The sequence below is a fragment of the Hemicordylus capensis genome, chromosome 5 (assembly GCF_027244095.1).
Source record: "Hemicordylus capensis ecotype Gifberg chromosome 5, rHemCap1.1.pri, whole genome shotgun sequence".
Taxonomy (NCBI): domain Eukaryota; kingdom Metazoa; phylum Chordata; class Lepidosauria; order Squamata; family Cordylidae; genus Hemicordylus; species Hemicordylus capensis.
The window spans coordinates 148,234,589-148,249,901 of record NC_069661.1 but is presented as its reverse complement, the minus strand read 5'-3'; the positions used below and the strand labels follow the sequence as shown (position 1 = coordinate 148,249,901).

At 42.9% G+C, this 15,313-nt stretch overlaps 1 protein-coding gene across 20 annotated transcripts in view; it reads right to left on the bottom strand.

Moving 5' to 3' along the window:
- MAGI2 (membrane associated guanylate kinase, WW and PDZ domain containing 2) overlaps window positions 1-15,313 on the bottom strand; it is a 953,479-nt gene that overhangs the window by 723,777 nt on the left and 214,389 nt on the right. Inside the window, exon 2 of one of the 20 annotated variants that reach the window (XM_053251271.1) lies at window positions 1,545-1,574. The exons of the other annotated variants lie outside the window; for them this stretch is intronic. Within the exon in view, the coding sequence (XP_053107246.1) occupies window positions 1,545-1,574 (30 nt within the window). The remainder of the gene's footprint in view (window positions 1-1,544; window positions 1,575-15,313) is intronic. 20 annotated transcript variants of the gene reach the window in all.

Below are 15,313 nucleotides of genomic sequence, written 5' to 3'. Positions count from 1 at the left end.
AGTTTTACAAGATAATGGATTGTTTGAAGTAGAATGTGTGACTGAAAAGGCCAAAACTGTGAAGGAATGCACACACAAAGGATGTCTGAATTTGTGGCACAGAAAGTTAGGACATAGAGATGTCAAAGGGATATGTTAAACTGAAAAGTTGGACTGAAAAGTTAATGTGTTAAACTGAAAAAGTTGGATTTGGTAAAGGGTCTAAAAATATACTCCTGCAGCACTGAATCAAAGTGTGCATGCTGTATAAGAGCAAAGGTAACACGGCCTGCTTTTCTTCCACGCAAAGAAAGAGAAATACAGCATCCTTTGGATCTGATTCATAGTGATGTTTGTGGACCTATGCACGTTAATACATCAGGAGATAATAAATATGTTCTTACTTTCATTGATGACTATTCTAGATGCACATATACATAGCTGTTAGGTGAAAAGGGAACAAGTACTAGAAAGACTAAAAGAATATGTTGCAAGAGTGAGCAACAAGTTTGGAAGAAAGCCACAGATCTTCCACACTGACAATGGTGGTGAATACTCTGGGAATTATGTCATAAGATTCCTAAAGGAGGAGGGCACTGAACACCAAAAGACTGTTCCTTATGCTCCAGAGTAAATGGAGTGGCGGGAAGGAAGAACCATTCTCTTACGGAAATGATGAGATGAATGATTGGAGATGCTGCTCTGGCTACTAAATTTTAGGGAGAAGCAGTGATGACTGCTATTTACCTGCAAAACAGATTGCCAACAAAGGCCACAGGAACAATGCCACATGAGTTATTTATTTAGTTTATCAAATTTGTACACCGCCCCAAAATTTCATCTCTGGGTGGTTAACAATACCATAAAACAAGTTAAAAACATATACAAAAACTTAAAAACAATTGATTTTTTTTTTAAAAAAAAAAATTTTTGAGAAAGCTTGGGCAAAAAGATGGGTTTTCAGGTATTTTTTGAAAACTGCCAGAGATGGGGAGGATCATATCTCAACAGGGAGCGCATTCCACAATCTCAAGACAGTTATCGAGAAGGCCCATCTCTGTGTAGCCACCAAACAAGTTGGTGGTAACTGGAGATGGACCACTTCAGATTACCTCAATGGCATGACAATTAAGCCCACTTTGAGTCATATAAGAGTGTTTGGATCTAAACCTATATACCAACAGCCAAAAGGACCAAACTCAACTGTAGATCTTAGGAAGGAATACTTGTTGGCTATTCCATAGAATGTAAACGATATAGGATTTTAGATCTTGCCACAGAAACAATTAAAATATGCAATGTAGCATACTGCAGTGAATGAAAAACCAACCATAAGTAAACTGCCAAACTTAGAGTCCAATTTTCAGTTGGAGAAAAAATCAAGGCAATGTGACCAAATGGAAGGATCCACTCTAAGTTTTACACCTGGCAGAGATTCAGCAGAAGAGGATGCTAATGACGAATGAAGGGTGTAGCGTTCAACATGACAAAATTCAGGAGTTCTGCCTAAGAAACTTCCTTACATTGAAACTTTCCAAGCACATGGAAAGAAAGTGATAACTTACCTTCAACTGAAGCACAAAACTGGAAGGAAGCTGTGAAAGAAGAAATGGAATCATTGCACAAAAATAACATATGGACACTCACAGAGCTACCTGAAGGAAGAAAGACTGTGGGGTACAAGTGGATTTTTAAAATTAAGTAAAATGCAGAAGGAGATGTCCAGCATTACAAAGTGAGACTGGTGGTAAAGGGATTCTTGCAAATATATGGGGAAGATCATGATGAGGCATTTTCTCCTGTTGTAAAACACACCTCAGTAAAGACACTCCTAAGCATTGCAGCAGTAAAGCAAATGCAAGTTGATCACATAGATGTGAAAACTGCATTTCTTCATGGAGACATCAAAGAAGATATTGATATGGAGCAGCCTCCAAGACTGTGGAACCTAGTAAAGAAAAATTTGTATGCCTGCCACAGAAAAGACTTGTATGCCTGCCACAGAAAAGACTAGAGCAAGCTTGAAGAGCCTGGAATGTCAAATTAAACCAGTTGCTAGTCAATGAGATATTTAACCAAGGACAGGCTGACCCTTGTCTGTACTCGAGGCTCAAAGATAACAGATGGACCTATATACTTACTTCCCTTGATGATCTGATAATTTGTTATAAAAAATAAAGAGGACAGCCTTGAAATAATAAAACACTTGAAGAGTGAGACAGAAGTATTAAAAACCTTGAGCCTGTTTCACACTATCTTGGGATAGAAATAGTGGGAGAAGAGGTTATGGCCATGCCACAGTTTCTTCCAGAATTCTTCACATAAACTGTATACCCTGCCATTTCTCCCCACAATTTTTGCCAAGTTCTCCTCTGTCACCATCACCTCCATCACTGATCTGCAGTTTAAAACCCCAGAATGCCCAAAATGTAGCAGCTGGGAGATAGAGAACAGAGGCACTAGAGAGGGGCACGGGGCTGGCATTGGTGTCAGGGTTGGACCAATACACAAGGTGGGTGGGAACAACAAGGGAGGGCAGCAGTGCAGTGAAAAGCTGAGGGTGGTGCCAGCGGTGGTCAAGCAAGGCAGTGCCCATGGGATGGGAGGTGGGGTGGGATGCCTGCACTTCCTGCCCCATGGTGCAGGTGCTGCCTCTGGCTGTTGCCTCCTGGGCAAGCTGCCCCTGTTTGTAATCATGAATTTGCCTTGCCCCAGCATGGCTCGCCCAATGAACTTGCTGCAACCTCTTTAGCAACTGTTGTTACCTTAAATTACACTGTTCATGCAAAAAGACCATTTCCTGGAGTTTATTTATATGATTAATCTCAGAAATGACTCACCATGTTTCCATGGCATAGGATTAATTCATAGATTGACTCTGTAGTAGTCACATAAAAAACTGGGGCACCTGGAGTGAACTCAGTCATTGAGGCTTTTCTCATGATGAGGGAAAACCAGGCTAAAGAAGCCCAGCCTAGTTTTTCCCCATCGTGAGAACCAGCGGGCTCGCGGGTGAGCCCGGTGGTTCTCTGGAGGCTAGCCCACCAAAGTAGCCCTCCCCTTAGCCCAGGTTAGTGGAGCGAGCGCTCCGCTAACCTGGGTTTTCTGTTCGTGTGCCACCATGGTGTGGCTCCATGCCATGGCGACACACGAGGAGACCCCCACCGGGAGGCTGCAAACAGCCTCCCACATTCAGAGGTCTCTCCAGGATGCCCTGCGTGCTCGCACAGGGCATCCTGAAACTTCCAGGGGCCGTGTGGCCCCCGATACCCACTGCCCCTGTTGGCTCTGTGATGAAACCAGCAGTCGTGTGGGCGGCTGATTCAGCCACCCAGCTACGAGTGGCTGCTCATCTCGGAGAGAGCGGGCTAAGCCTGCTCTCCCTGCAGAACCCCCTCTGGTGCTTCACACCAATTGTGTGAAGGGCCTCACTGACTTTGATGTTTGGCTTTGTATAACACTGCTGAGTCAGCAGTTTCTAGAATGACAGAGCAGAGAAGAATAAAGGGCTTTGTTACAAAATGTCATTCTGAGCTAAGGATGCTTCTTTTTTCTTTTTGGTCTAGAAACTCAGAGTTATTGCAGGCTATATAACGTGCCACCTCATAATCAGGATTGCACAAAAATAAAAAATGAAAAGTAACATGAAACTAAGTCAAAGGATGAATCATGGTCTCAATCCAGAAGAACATGATTCATTGGGCTAACCATGATGCTATTCACACGTTCTAACCTTGTTTAATGGGGGGTGCTTGTGTGCAGCACTGGCTGTAACACTGAAAGGAACCTGTCCATCACATCCAGCTCCCCACTCCTCCGTGCAGGCGGGAGAAGCAGTCTGCCGTCTGGGTGTGGAAGATCGCACTCCCTGATCCTCCCAGACCAGCAGCAAGATAGTCTGCGGGGAAGGTGAGCTTCTGCTGCCTTCCCTGCTGCCTGCCGCCCTTTTCACTGTTCATGAGAAATATTATATTATATTATATTATATTATATTATATTATATTATATTATATTAATTTGATTTGTATACCGCCCTTCCAAAAATGGCTCAGGGCGGTTTACAATTAAAACAACCACTAAAACAGTAAAGAGCTAAAACAAATTAAAAAACAAGATAACAATTAATAATTTAAAAACATTTTAAAACAACAATTAAACAATTACAGTGATTAAAAACCCCAAAATCGGGTTTTGAATTTAAAAATAAACCAGAAATTAAACCCCCCACAATTTAGGAAGCTGAGAAAGCTTGAGTGAAAAGAAGGGTGAAAAAATGTACATTTTCCATGTATATTTTGCATTTTACTAAACATTAGAGAGAATGAAGGGGAGCTAAACAGACAGCTGTTATTTTCATTGCATTATGTGCAGTAGTCACGTAGGTTTATACTTGAGTCTTCAGAGATATATGCATGTGTACCATCTAGGAATTTTGGAAGGAGTTTCTTTTTCAGAAACTATTTACACAGAACCTCCACCCTTGCCTTTTTCAGTGTGTGTGTTTGTGTGTGTGTGTGCGTGTAAGCTGTTGAAAAGCAAACCTGAAGGGAAAGTAATGAATGTGCATAATTTTCTCTTTTGATCTACTTACAATATCAACTACTTCAAAGACAAAATATTATACTACAGACCCTTTGTTTACATAATTAGGGATACTTCTAATTGACAAAAGAACCCCATCATTTTTCAGTAGTTTTTCTCCCCATTTTACTTTGAGGTTGATTACAACAGAAACAACCATTTCCCCCAATGAGGGTTCATACCATGTTGTAAGTAAGCATAAACTGAAGAGTTTACTTTTCTAGAAGTTCTGTATAAACTGAACCACTGATTCTACATCCTCAGTGCACTTCTTTAAGATATAAAGGATTTTTCTTTGTAATATTATTAATTTTCCTTACAATGTATTGTCCTTTAGCACCTTTAGAAGGCTCTGTGAGTGAAAATTCCTTTTTATTTGTCTCTGTTCTGCATCTACCTTTCCCAGATAAATAAATTCGATCACATACTTCTTCCTTGTTCATAATTAAACATATCTGTGCAAAGACAGAAAGAACAATCTTATTTTTAAATGAAACTATGATAGGGATAATAGAACTTTTTAAAAAATCTGCAGTTACTGTTTCAAGTTGTACTATTTTCAGGAAAAGAAACATTTAACATCTAATATGCTCCTTGCTGAAACCTACAAATTATGCTGGCACTGCTCCAAGAATGGATTTTTACTCTAAGAAAAGAGACATCAGAAAGGACCGGAATGGCCTGAAATGAGGGGAAAATGGGCCAAAACTGCCTGGGGGAGATTGGAGGAAGGCCCCTGCCCACAGCAACAACCCAGAGGCAGTGTTTAATTCTTTTAAACTTTTTAAAAACTGTAGAACCTCCCAAACTCGCTTGAATTCAAGCCGAGTTGGGGGTTTGTGTTTGTTTGGGTGGCGGGGACCAAACCTGTCCAGTTCGGTTCTTGAACCAACTGGGCAAACAGGTTTTGTGCCTGTTTAGATGCTTAGATCCAAAGCTTAGTTTTCACAATATAACAGCACCACAAGTCATCAGATAATTTTGAGGGGGCAAAGCAAAAGTAGGTAGTTCGTGAGATACTTCAGCTATTGCTTTGAAATAAATAGAACCAGTATCTTGATGGGGGTCAGACTTAACAAAGTTTGAGTCAACAAATTTTCAGTAACATAGGGAAGATCTGCATATTAACTTGGCAAATGTTGTCACCACATTTACTTAGACATGTGTCAGCTGTCATGTCTGTCATGATGCTTTTACTCAATTTGGGGGAATTAGCTCTGAAAGCAATTGCAAATGTGACATAACAACAGATTGCAGTCTAGGCCCAGTCAAATATCAATGTTAGAGTAACCCCAGAGAAGCAACAGACTCAGAGACCGGGCTTGTGAAAACAGACATGAAATTTAATGAAATAACATTAGTGCGATGCAAAATAAAACTATTCTGCCATCAGTGCCAAGAATACACAATGATGTGGATTAAGGTGTAAAGAACTCAAAAGCTATCAAGAACAATTATGTGAGCAAATTAAAATGGAGAGGGGCCGATTAAGTGGGCAAGGAGGGGGAATGGGGGAGATGGGGGATAGAGAAAAGAGCACAATATTTGGAGAAAAGAGACCATCTGTATTCTTTCCCTGAACTCTGTTGACATTGTATGTGATGCCAAAGCATGCAAGTGGATACCACTTTGTCTTCTGAGCAGAGGGGAAGGATAGGTGACAGAGTGCAGGCAATATGGGCAAAGAACCAGATAGAGCTGGGACAAGGCATTTGTGTGCCCTAGGAAAAGTTTTAAGATTATGCCCCTAATGAAAGTATGAAGTACCCAATTTTGCCTCTCAGAACTGGTCCCCACACTGGTTCCTGACTTCTGCCTGAAATCCTCCACCCAACTTAACACCAACATTTGAAGTTTGGCAGAGAATATTGAGGCAAACGGGTGGCAGTTGAGAACCAGAGGTTGTGGGTTCCAACAACATGCCAGCCACCCACTCCTCAGGAACCTCAGATCTTACTTACTTTTAGGTGGCCATGTGTACCATCCCCATATATAACAGGGTCCAGCTATCCCCTCCTGCTTTCTTGAGCAGCAGACTGTGACGTTGTACACACAACCTTCTGGCTGCCACTGGAGGGCTGTGGGGAAGGCAGGAACTCGCCAGCCTTTCCAGCAGATGAGTGGCGGATATTCTTGCCTTTGTCGCACTGTGTGCCCCCTAGTGGTGACACAGAGAAGGCAAGAGCCAGGAGAGAGAGGACTTACCCCTCCTGCATCCCAGGGTGCCCCGCACCATGAGCGCATTGGCTTCTCGCATTAGAGCAGCCACCGCACTTGGCATGGCTGTTCTTCCCCCTGGCTCACTGCTGAAAATGGTGGCAGGCCAGGGGGAGGCCTTCTGACCAGCAGCAATTGTGCAAACGACTGCCTGCTGAGGTTAAGCAAACCTGAGGTTCGAGGTTCACTTAACTTTGGTTAACAGCCGGGGCACAAAGTCCAGCTAGTGTGGGATTGGGACCAATCCCAGTGCTCCACATGCCTAGCCTGGGCTCGGCTGCTCATGAGAACAGCCTTTGTGTGTACCATTCAGGATGTAGGATTAATTACCGTTGAAAAGAGGATGAGATTCTTGTTTCCCATAATAGTGATGCCTGCCCACCTTTTGTAATGGTTCAAATAATTCCTCCCTCCCTCCCACTTCATTTTAACGCCTGCAACTTGAAGCATCACAAAGTAAATACCACAGAGGGGGGAATTTTCTGATATTAAAAATATGTTTATAAAGTATAACACTTAATAGTTAAAATGGTCATTGCTGTGCCTAGGCTTGCCACATGTCCAGGATATAAGAAAAATGTTGCCCTGAATGTGAAATGCTTAGGAACGTGGGCAGGAAGATTGCTTTAATGAATTGTAATCATTGTTCTGGTGCTTCTCTCTAGGCATTGTAGCTACACAATGCCAATTTTTAAAAGTCTCATATTCTTACATTTTTTTCTGGCACCAGTGAGGCTGACTTGCTCTTGTCTGGCTCATCAAACAAGATGAGGAATGGAGGAAGTTAGCAGTGGTGGAAGTGGGCCTCTGGCTTCAGCTGTGAAGCATATGGACAGAGAGTCTCCTTTTCTCTACTGGCATTGTTTTGGAGTCCCACTTTTTCTAGAAAACTTCTTGCCTGATGCAGCAGCTGTAGTCTTGTGATGGCTTCCCTTAGCCAACAGGAAGTATTTCCTGTGTGGAGTAGCAGGAAGAAATGCAATGCTTTAAAACATAATTGTCCTTTATTATTACAACATGAAAGATAAAGATCTGCAGAAGCTCCACCCCAGGTACTGCTCCCAAAACTATATGAGCTCCTAACCTTCTCCTGTGCAAAGATTGCTACACGGAAGAATCCATGAAACAAGCTCCACTGTCAAACACTCTTTGCAATCCTGGTTTGTTTGTTTTTAAGGGGGGGAGTAAAAACTTAAAATGTGTGCAGTTGTGTCCAGCAATCCTCTGTGATGAATGTGGCAACCTAGTTGCAACCCTATGCATGCTACGCTCTGGGCAGCTCTTTTGCTCACCTACCCCTTGTCCCGGCTCAGAATCCAGACCATTCCAAGTCCACATTTTAGGATGAAGCAAATCAGAAATGATCTGAGTAACAGTTCTAAGAAGGAGCAACACTGAAAAGTATTCTGTCCTAAACTGCTCAAACTGTAGTCTCCAAGATGTTGTGTACTGGACAGGGTCGGACTGGGGGCACTGGGAGGGTGGTGGAATGTATGTGAGGAGGGCGCCAGGTTTTGAGCAGAATGGCTTCTTAAGGGTAGGAGTATTCACTGCTGCCGAGTGTGCTGGGGCACAGGGGCGCCTCGTGGGTGAGGTGCACCAGGAATATGCCCTGTTGCCCTGTGGGCCAGTCCGAGCCTGGTACTGGATAAATCAGGGAAGTGAAGGTGTTATTGGAGTAGAATTTTGAGTATAGTCTCCTGGCAATCCACATGACCAATCCTGGCACTCCACATGACTAGCCTACTCCACATGACCAGCCTTCTTGCCACCTAGCTCTTGCCACATGACTCACTATTTGCCCAGGTATAAAACCCAGGCTATGCCAGGGCAGAACTCTGGGACTGAGACCAACCCTGGCACTCCACATGACCAGCCCTACCTAGGTAGGGCTGGTCATGTGAATGACCTTCTTGATTAGTGTATATATTAATTTAAATAGATGTTATTAAGAAGTAATAATGTTTGTTTGTTATTTTGTGTATTTTTATACCACCCATTACAGTATATGCATCTCTGGGCAGTTTACATAATACACCAAACAAGTGTCAGGAAAAAGGAAGGAAATCGCAATGACAGTACTTGGGTACAATGCAGTCAGTGACCGACTAATATCACTTAGATTTTGTGGCCAACCTTTTAACATGACAGTTCTTCTCAAGTCTATGCCCCAATGACTGATGCAGAAGAAGAGGAAGTGGATGAGTTCTATGCTCAAGTTCTGTCTGAAATTGACAGGACAAGCAAGCAAGATGTGATGCTGGTGGTTGGAGACTAGAATGCCAAAGTTGGAAATGGTAAAGAGAAAATCACAGTCAGACAGACTGTATGGTCTAGGAAACAGAAATGGAGAATAACTTTGTAGTTTTTGCCAAGCCAATGATCTCTTCATTGCTAACACATTATTCATACAACCAAAGCGGCACGTATACACATGGACTTCACCAGATGGAGTACACAGAAATCAAATTGATTACAGTATTGGTGCAAGGAGGTGGAAGAGCTCAGTTATAACAGCAAAAGCATGATCGTGGGCTGATTGTGGAACAGATCAAGAACTGCTCAAGTTCTAAGTCAAGCTAAAGTGGAAAAACAAAGCTATCCAGCTTCCATGGTATGATCTTGAAAATGCACCCAACATTTTAAAGGAAAACGTCAGGAATCGCTTTGAAGTTCTGAACCTCATTGATAGGGAACCAGAGGAAATGTGGAATAAAATCAAAGAAGTTGTTAAGGACGGATGTGAAAAAAGACTGTCAAAGACCAAGAAACAGAAGAAAGCAAAATGGATGTCAGAACAGACGGTGGAAATTGCCAAGAAGAGGAGAGAAGCCAAAGTTAAGAAAGATAAAGACCTCAGGAAGGAACTTAATAGGGCATTTCAGAAAGCTCTTAGAAGAGACAAGGAGCAGTATTTCAATGACATCTGTAAAGACCTTGAGCATGGAAATAAACATGGAAAAACAAGGTAAGTTTTCCAAAAGATCTCTGAACTAAGAAGGAGGTTCCAACCTCGAATTGGTATGTTAAGGGATGCCAAAGGACAGATTGTAACTTATTCAGAAAGGTCAAAGGGAGTATACTGAAAATTGGTACAGCAGGGATGTCAACATCCAAGATACTCTAGAAGATATTCCCTACTTGCAAGAACCTCTAGTATGGGAAGATGAAGTTAGATCAGCACTCCGGTCACCACCAAGTCAGAAGGCTACAGGAATTGATGGAATGGCTACATAAATATGGCAGGCAACAGAAGAAGAATCAGTCAAGGCTCTAACCAAACTATGCAAGGAAATCTTGAACAACATAGTAGTAAACAGATTGGAAGAGGTTAGTCAACATTGCCATACCAAGAAAGGAGACCTAACAGATTGTGCAAACCATCACACAACATCCTTAATTCCACACAATAGCAAAATAATGCTCAGGATCATCCAACGCAGATTAGAACCCTGTGTGGAAAGGGAAATGCTGGATGTTCAAGCTGGTTTCAGAAAAGGCAGAGGAACAAGAAACATCATTGCTGATGCATGCTGGATAATTGAGAAAGCCAAAGAATAGCAAAAAGAAGTCAACGAGGCCATTCCCATGATCAATGGAAAGCAGGTTTAGCTCCATTAGGGGCTGGCCTGCTTTCTGTCAAGCGTGGGAACCACTGGGCTCTCAAGTGAGCCCAGTGATTCCAAAGTGGCTAGCCCGCCTAGAACACCCTCCCCTTAAATGAGGTTAACAGAGTGAGCGCTCAGTTAACCTCATTTTAAAAATATTATTATTATTATTATTATTATTTTACATTTATATCCCGCTCTTTCTCTAAGGAGCCAAGAGTGGTGTACTACATACTTAAATTTCTCATCACAACAACCCTGTGAAGTAGGTTAGGCTGAGACTGGCCCAGAGTCACCCAGAAAGTCTCATGGCTGAATGGGGATTTGAACCCGGGTCTTCCCGGTCCTAGTCCAGCACTCTAACCACTGGACTAACCTCCATCACACTGGCTTTTTGCTGGTATGTCGCTGCGGTGCACGGCAACACACGAGTAGACCCCCAACCGGGAGGCTTGAAGCAGCCTCCTGGGCTCAGGGGTCTCTCCAGGATGCCCCCCACACTTGTACAGGGCATCCTGGGACTTCCAGGGGCTGTGTGGCACCTGATCCCTGCAGCCCCTGCCAGCTCTGTGACGGAGCTGGCAGTTGTGTGGGCAGCCATTCCAGCTGCCCCAGGGCTGCCCTTTGACCGTCTGTGGGGAGAGTGGGCTAAGCCTGCTCTCCCCGCAGACGTGACAGAAGCTCTTCTCACGGATCACGAGAAGAGCTTCACTATGTGCTTTACACATATACACTACAGAAAAGCCTTCAGTTGCATCAACCATTTCAAGTTGTGGAATATCCTTAGGAAAACGGGCATTCCAGAACATCTCATTGTTCTCATGAGAAACCTATATACATGACAGGAAGCTACAACCCGGACAGGACATGGTGAAATAGACCAGTTCCAGAACGGCAAAGAAGTAAGAGGCTGTATATATTTCCCTTATTTATTCAACTTGTATGCTGAACATATCCTGAGAGAATTTGGATTGGAAGAAGATGAGCATGGTTTTAAAGTTGGAGGCAGAAACATCAATAACCTGCACTACGCTGATGACATCACTCTGATAGCTGAGAATGTGGATGATCTGCAAGCTCTAGGAATGAAAGTCAAGGAGCACATTGAAAAAATGGGACTACAACTAAAAATGTCAATAAGACTAAACTAATGACAACAGGTACAGCAACCAGCCACAGAACTGATAATTCTGAGGCATTCAAGTGGTGAATAGCTTCTGCCTTTTAGGATCAACCATCAACAGTAAAGGATCCAGCAGTCAAGAAATACGCCGCAGACTAGCACTTGGTAGGGTTGCAATGAGGCCTTAGAAAGGATATTCAGATGCCGTGACGTGTCTATACCTACAAAGATTAGACTTGTTTGGACAATGGTTTTCCCTGTGACACTCTATGGATGTGAAAGCTGGACTTTGAAGAAGCAAGATAGAAAAAGTATTGACGCTTTTGAACTTTGGTGCTGGTAAAGACTTTTGAGGATACCATGGACAGCCAAGAAAACAAACAAATGGATCATAGGACAAGTCAACCCAGAATTTTCACTCCAGGAACAAATGACCAGGTTCAAACTATCATACTTCGGACACATTATGTGAAAACCCAGCTCCCTTGAGAAGTCTATAATGCTGGGGAAAGTTGAAGGAAAGAGAAGAAGAGGATGACCAGCAGCAAGGTGGATGGACTCAGTTTACGACAACAATGAATACACTACTGAGAGACCTTAAAGGCCAAGTTGAAGACAGATCATCCTGGAGAGAATCTATCTACGTGGCCACTAGGAGTCGACACACACTTGACGGCTCTTAATCAACCAACCAACCAACCAATCAAGCATTATTGGAAACAGTGGGACTTACTTCTGAATAAACTTGGACAAAATTAGCAAGTGAACTTTCATTGAGTGAGGAAAAAACCAAAATTCAAATCATAGCCAAACACACATGCAAAGAAAAAGAAATGTATTTAAATAATTAAAAACAAAATATATGCCTAAATTTATGCATTTATAGAAAGTTTTCTACATGTATCTGTTTAAAGCTTGTGGCACAGTGTTAATTTCTAAAGGTAAGATCTTGAAATATTTCAAAGCTGAAGACATCTCTTGGATATGCCACCTCTCCTTATTGAATGATAATAGCAGTCCTGGCCACTGAATATTATATGATTTAGTATGGACAAGCAACTAGATTACTGGAACACAGGAATAGCACACTGGTCAAAAGGGCTTTCTACATTCAGTACTTTGTGTCATTTATTTTATTATTTATTTATTCGATTTATATACCACCCTTCCAAAATAGCTCAGGACATTCAGTACTTTGACTGCCCAGAGCCATTGGTTCAGTGGCTCAGGGCATTCAGTACATTCAGTACAGTACTTTGTGTCATGCCCCCACTCGAAGACATTGGAGAGGAGTGGGGGGGGGGCAGGGGCCTTACTAGAAAGTGGGGAGGTGCCTGAGGAGTAACAGGCCAGTGATTTGAATGGGGAAGTAGTTGAGACACGCCAGGGCAAGTGTTCCTTGCAGAAGGGGCTAGCTGGGCCGGGTGATCTTGGGAGAGAAGGATTAGGAGATGGAATGGCTAGAGATGGAACGGCCACTATCTCCTCAAGGACGCGGGGAGAGGGGAAGTCAAGCGCAGGTGAGGGAATTACAGAGAAGTAGTCAACTGACAAGAAGGCAGCAGGAGCCGGATTGAATCTATGGCAGCTTGTCAGGGTGGAGTGTTCATTATGTGTAAGTGGCTGAGGATTATAAATTTGGAAGCCTGTGCCTTGAACAAACTGCTGGAAACAATGAGTCTAATCTTCTTTGAGTTTTTGTCGGAGAGTTTGTGACTCTGGAGTGGGCATCTGAAGTTTTACTGGAACACCAGGTTTATAGGATATGTACTGGGTCTATGGTGCTTTCACTCCTCATTTCTGTATTCATGGTGAGACTTTTAAAACTTATCATTTATCAGTAAAGCTGAAACTTGAGCTACAATTCCAACTGGCTATTATGTCATAAATCTCTGGTCAGCTTCTTCTGTAGAGTGAGCTCTTTACACTTTGGGTCCCAACATGAACTCATGCTAACTAAGCACAAAACATTAAAACAACAACAACAACAACTTCCACTGTGACAACCCACCAATCAGAAAGGGAATGTTCTTTCTTCAGCCATTGGACATAACTATTGTTAAAAATCAGAGCACTAATTTGAAGACATTGGATTTTACTCCTGACTATTGTCTTAGGAGAAAGAAAAGTTCACTTGTGTAATAACCAGAATCTCTGTGTCATGTTTTATAGGTTTTACTGACAACAGGAAAGTTCATATGGCCAAGAGCAAGAGAAGAACAGATTTCGTGAGACAGCTTTAAATGTTAGCCAAGTATAAAGGATTTTAAAAATGAAGCTGGGAACAGATTGTGGTCCTGTCAGGACCATGTCCATTGCCACACTTTGATATTAAAGAAATGAAACTTTAACCATAACTATATTGTTCTACAAGCCAGGAATTGATGTCCACAGGACAGCAATACTTTAAATAAGATTTGCTGGATGCTTAATGGACACAAGCTCCATTACATTTAGCAATAGGTCTTGTACAACTTTTTGACAACAATAAATTGACACACTGAAGCTGTGCACACGAGCAGCCAAACCCAGTCTAGGGCAGCCCGGCTTGGGTTTGGCTGCCCATGTGCATCGCTGGGATAATGCCAGATCTCGATGTTGCCCTCGCGGGCAGCCTGACTTTTGGCCAGGGTTTAAGGGTGTGAGCTCATCCTTAACCCTGGTACTGGGGTCATGTGTTTGCTCAGGCAGGCTGGAAGCAGCCCAATGATACAGAATCAGGCAGCTAGAGCACCCAGGGGGATCCCTGAATGCATCACACTCATTGTGTGGTACAATATGGGATTCCTGGAGGCCGGGAAAATGAGTCCTGGCTTCCACTGATCTGCCCTGCCGGGAGCAGTGCTGATTGTATAGGTGAATGCTGGCACGCTGAGTAATTCAGCCACTGTCATCTGGGGGGAAGGTAGGTTCATTCCTGCCTTCCTGCCCACCTGGTCATGTGAATAGCCTTATTTTATTTCAGCTTGTTATTGAATGAGAAATATGAAGTATGCCCTGGTGTTTTCAAGCTGGACTTCATGCATTATCATAGGTCAATTCAATTCAATTCAATTCAGTTTATTAGAATCAAAGTTCAGCACACAGCTCAAATCCAGATAAAAGAGTCCCCAAACATGAACATCAATAACAGTGCATGCATTATCATAGTGAGTAGTTCACATTTTACAGAGATCTATACCAAATATTCTCGAATTTTGTTTTTCAATTCAAAGCAGCAGATTTAAGCTCTGTGTGTGTGTGTGTGTGTGTGTGTGTGTGTGTTAGTTATATAATATAGATGGTCACACGCTGTTGACCATCTATATTATATCAATGCCTTTTTGTTTCTCTGTCTGTTTCTTCTTTTTTGCCTTCACATCCTTGGCTTCATTTTCCACAATGCCAATGAACAGGATCGATTGTAGTAAACAACCAACATATCTTTTTAGCTATATTCATGACATCAGAATGTCACTGGCAAAAATCACATGGGTTACCAAACCAGTAAGTTAAATGTGAGAAAACAGACATAAGAAAACAGCCCTGTGCCACAAGAATAGAAGATAGTCAATGGACCGGGTCTCACGATCAGGATGACCCGGTTTTGAATGGGTGAGTGGGAAGAGCGGGCTAAGCTCCGAGACGGAGCTGGCGGGGGCTGGGGAGCTAGGGGGCCGCGCGGCCCCTGCAAGCCCCAGTATGCCCTGCACGAGTGCACAGGGCATACTGGGGAGACCCCCGAGCCGGGAGGCTGCTTTTAAGCAGATAGCCCAGGTTGGCTTTTAAGCAGATAGCCCAGGTTTGCAGAGCGCTCGCTCTGCAA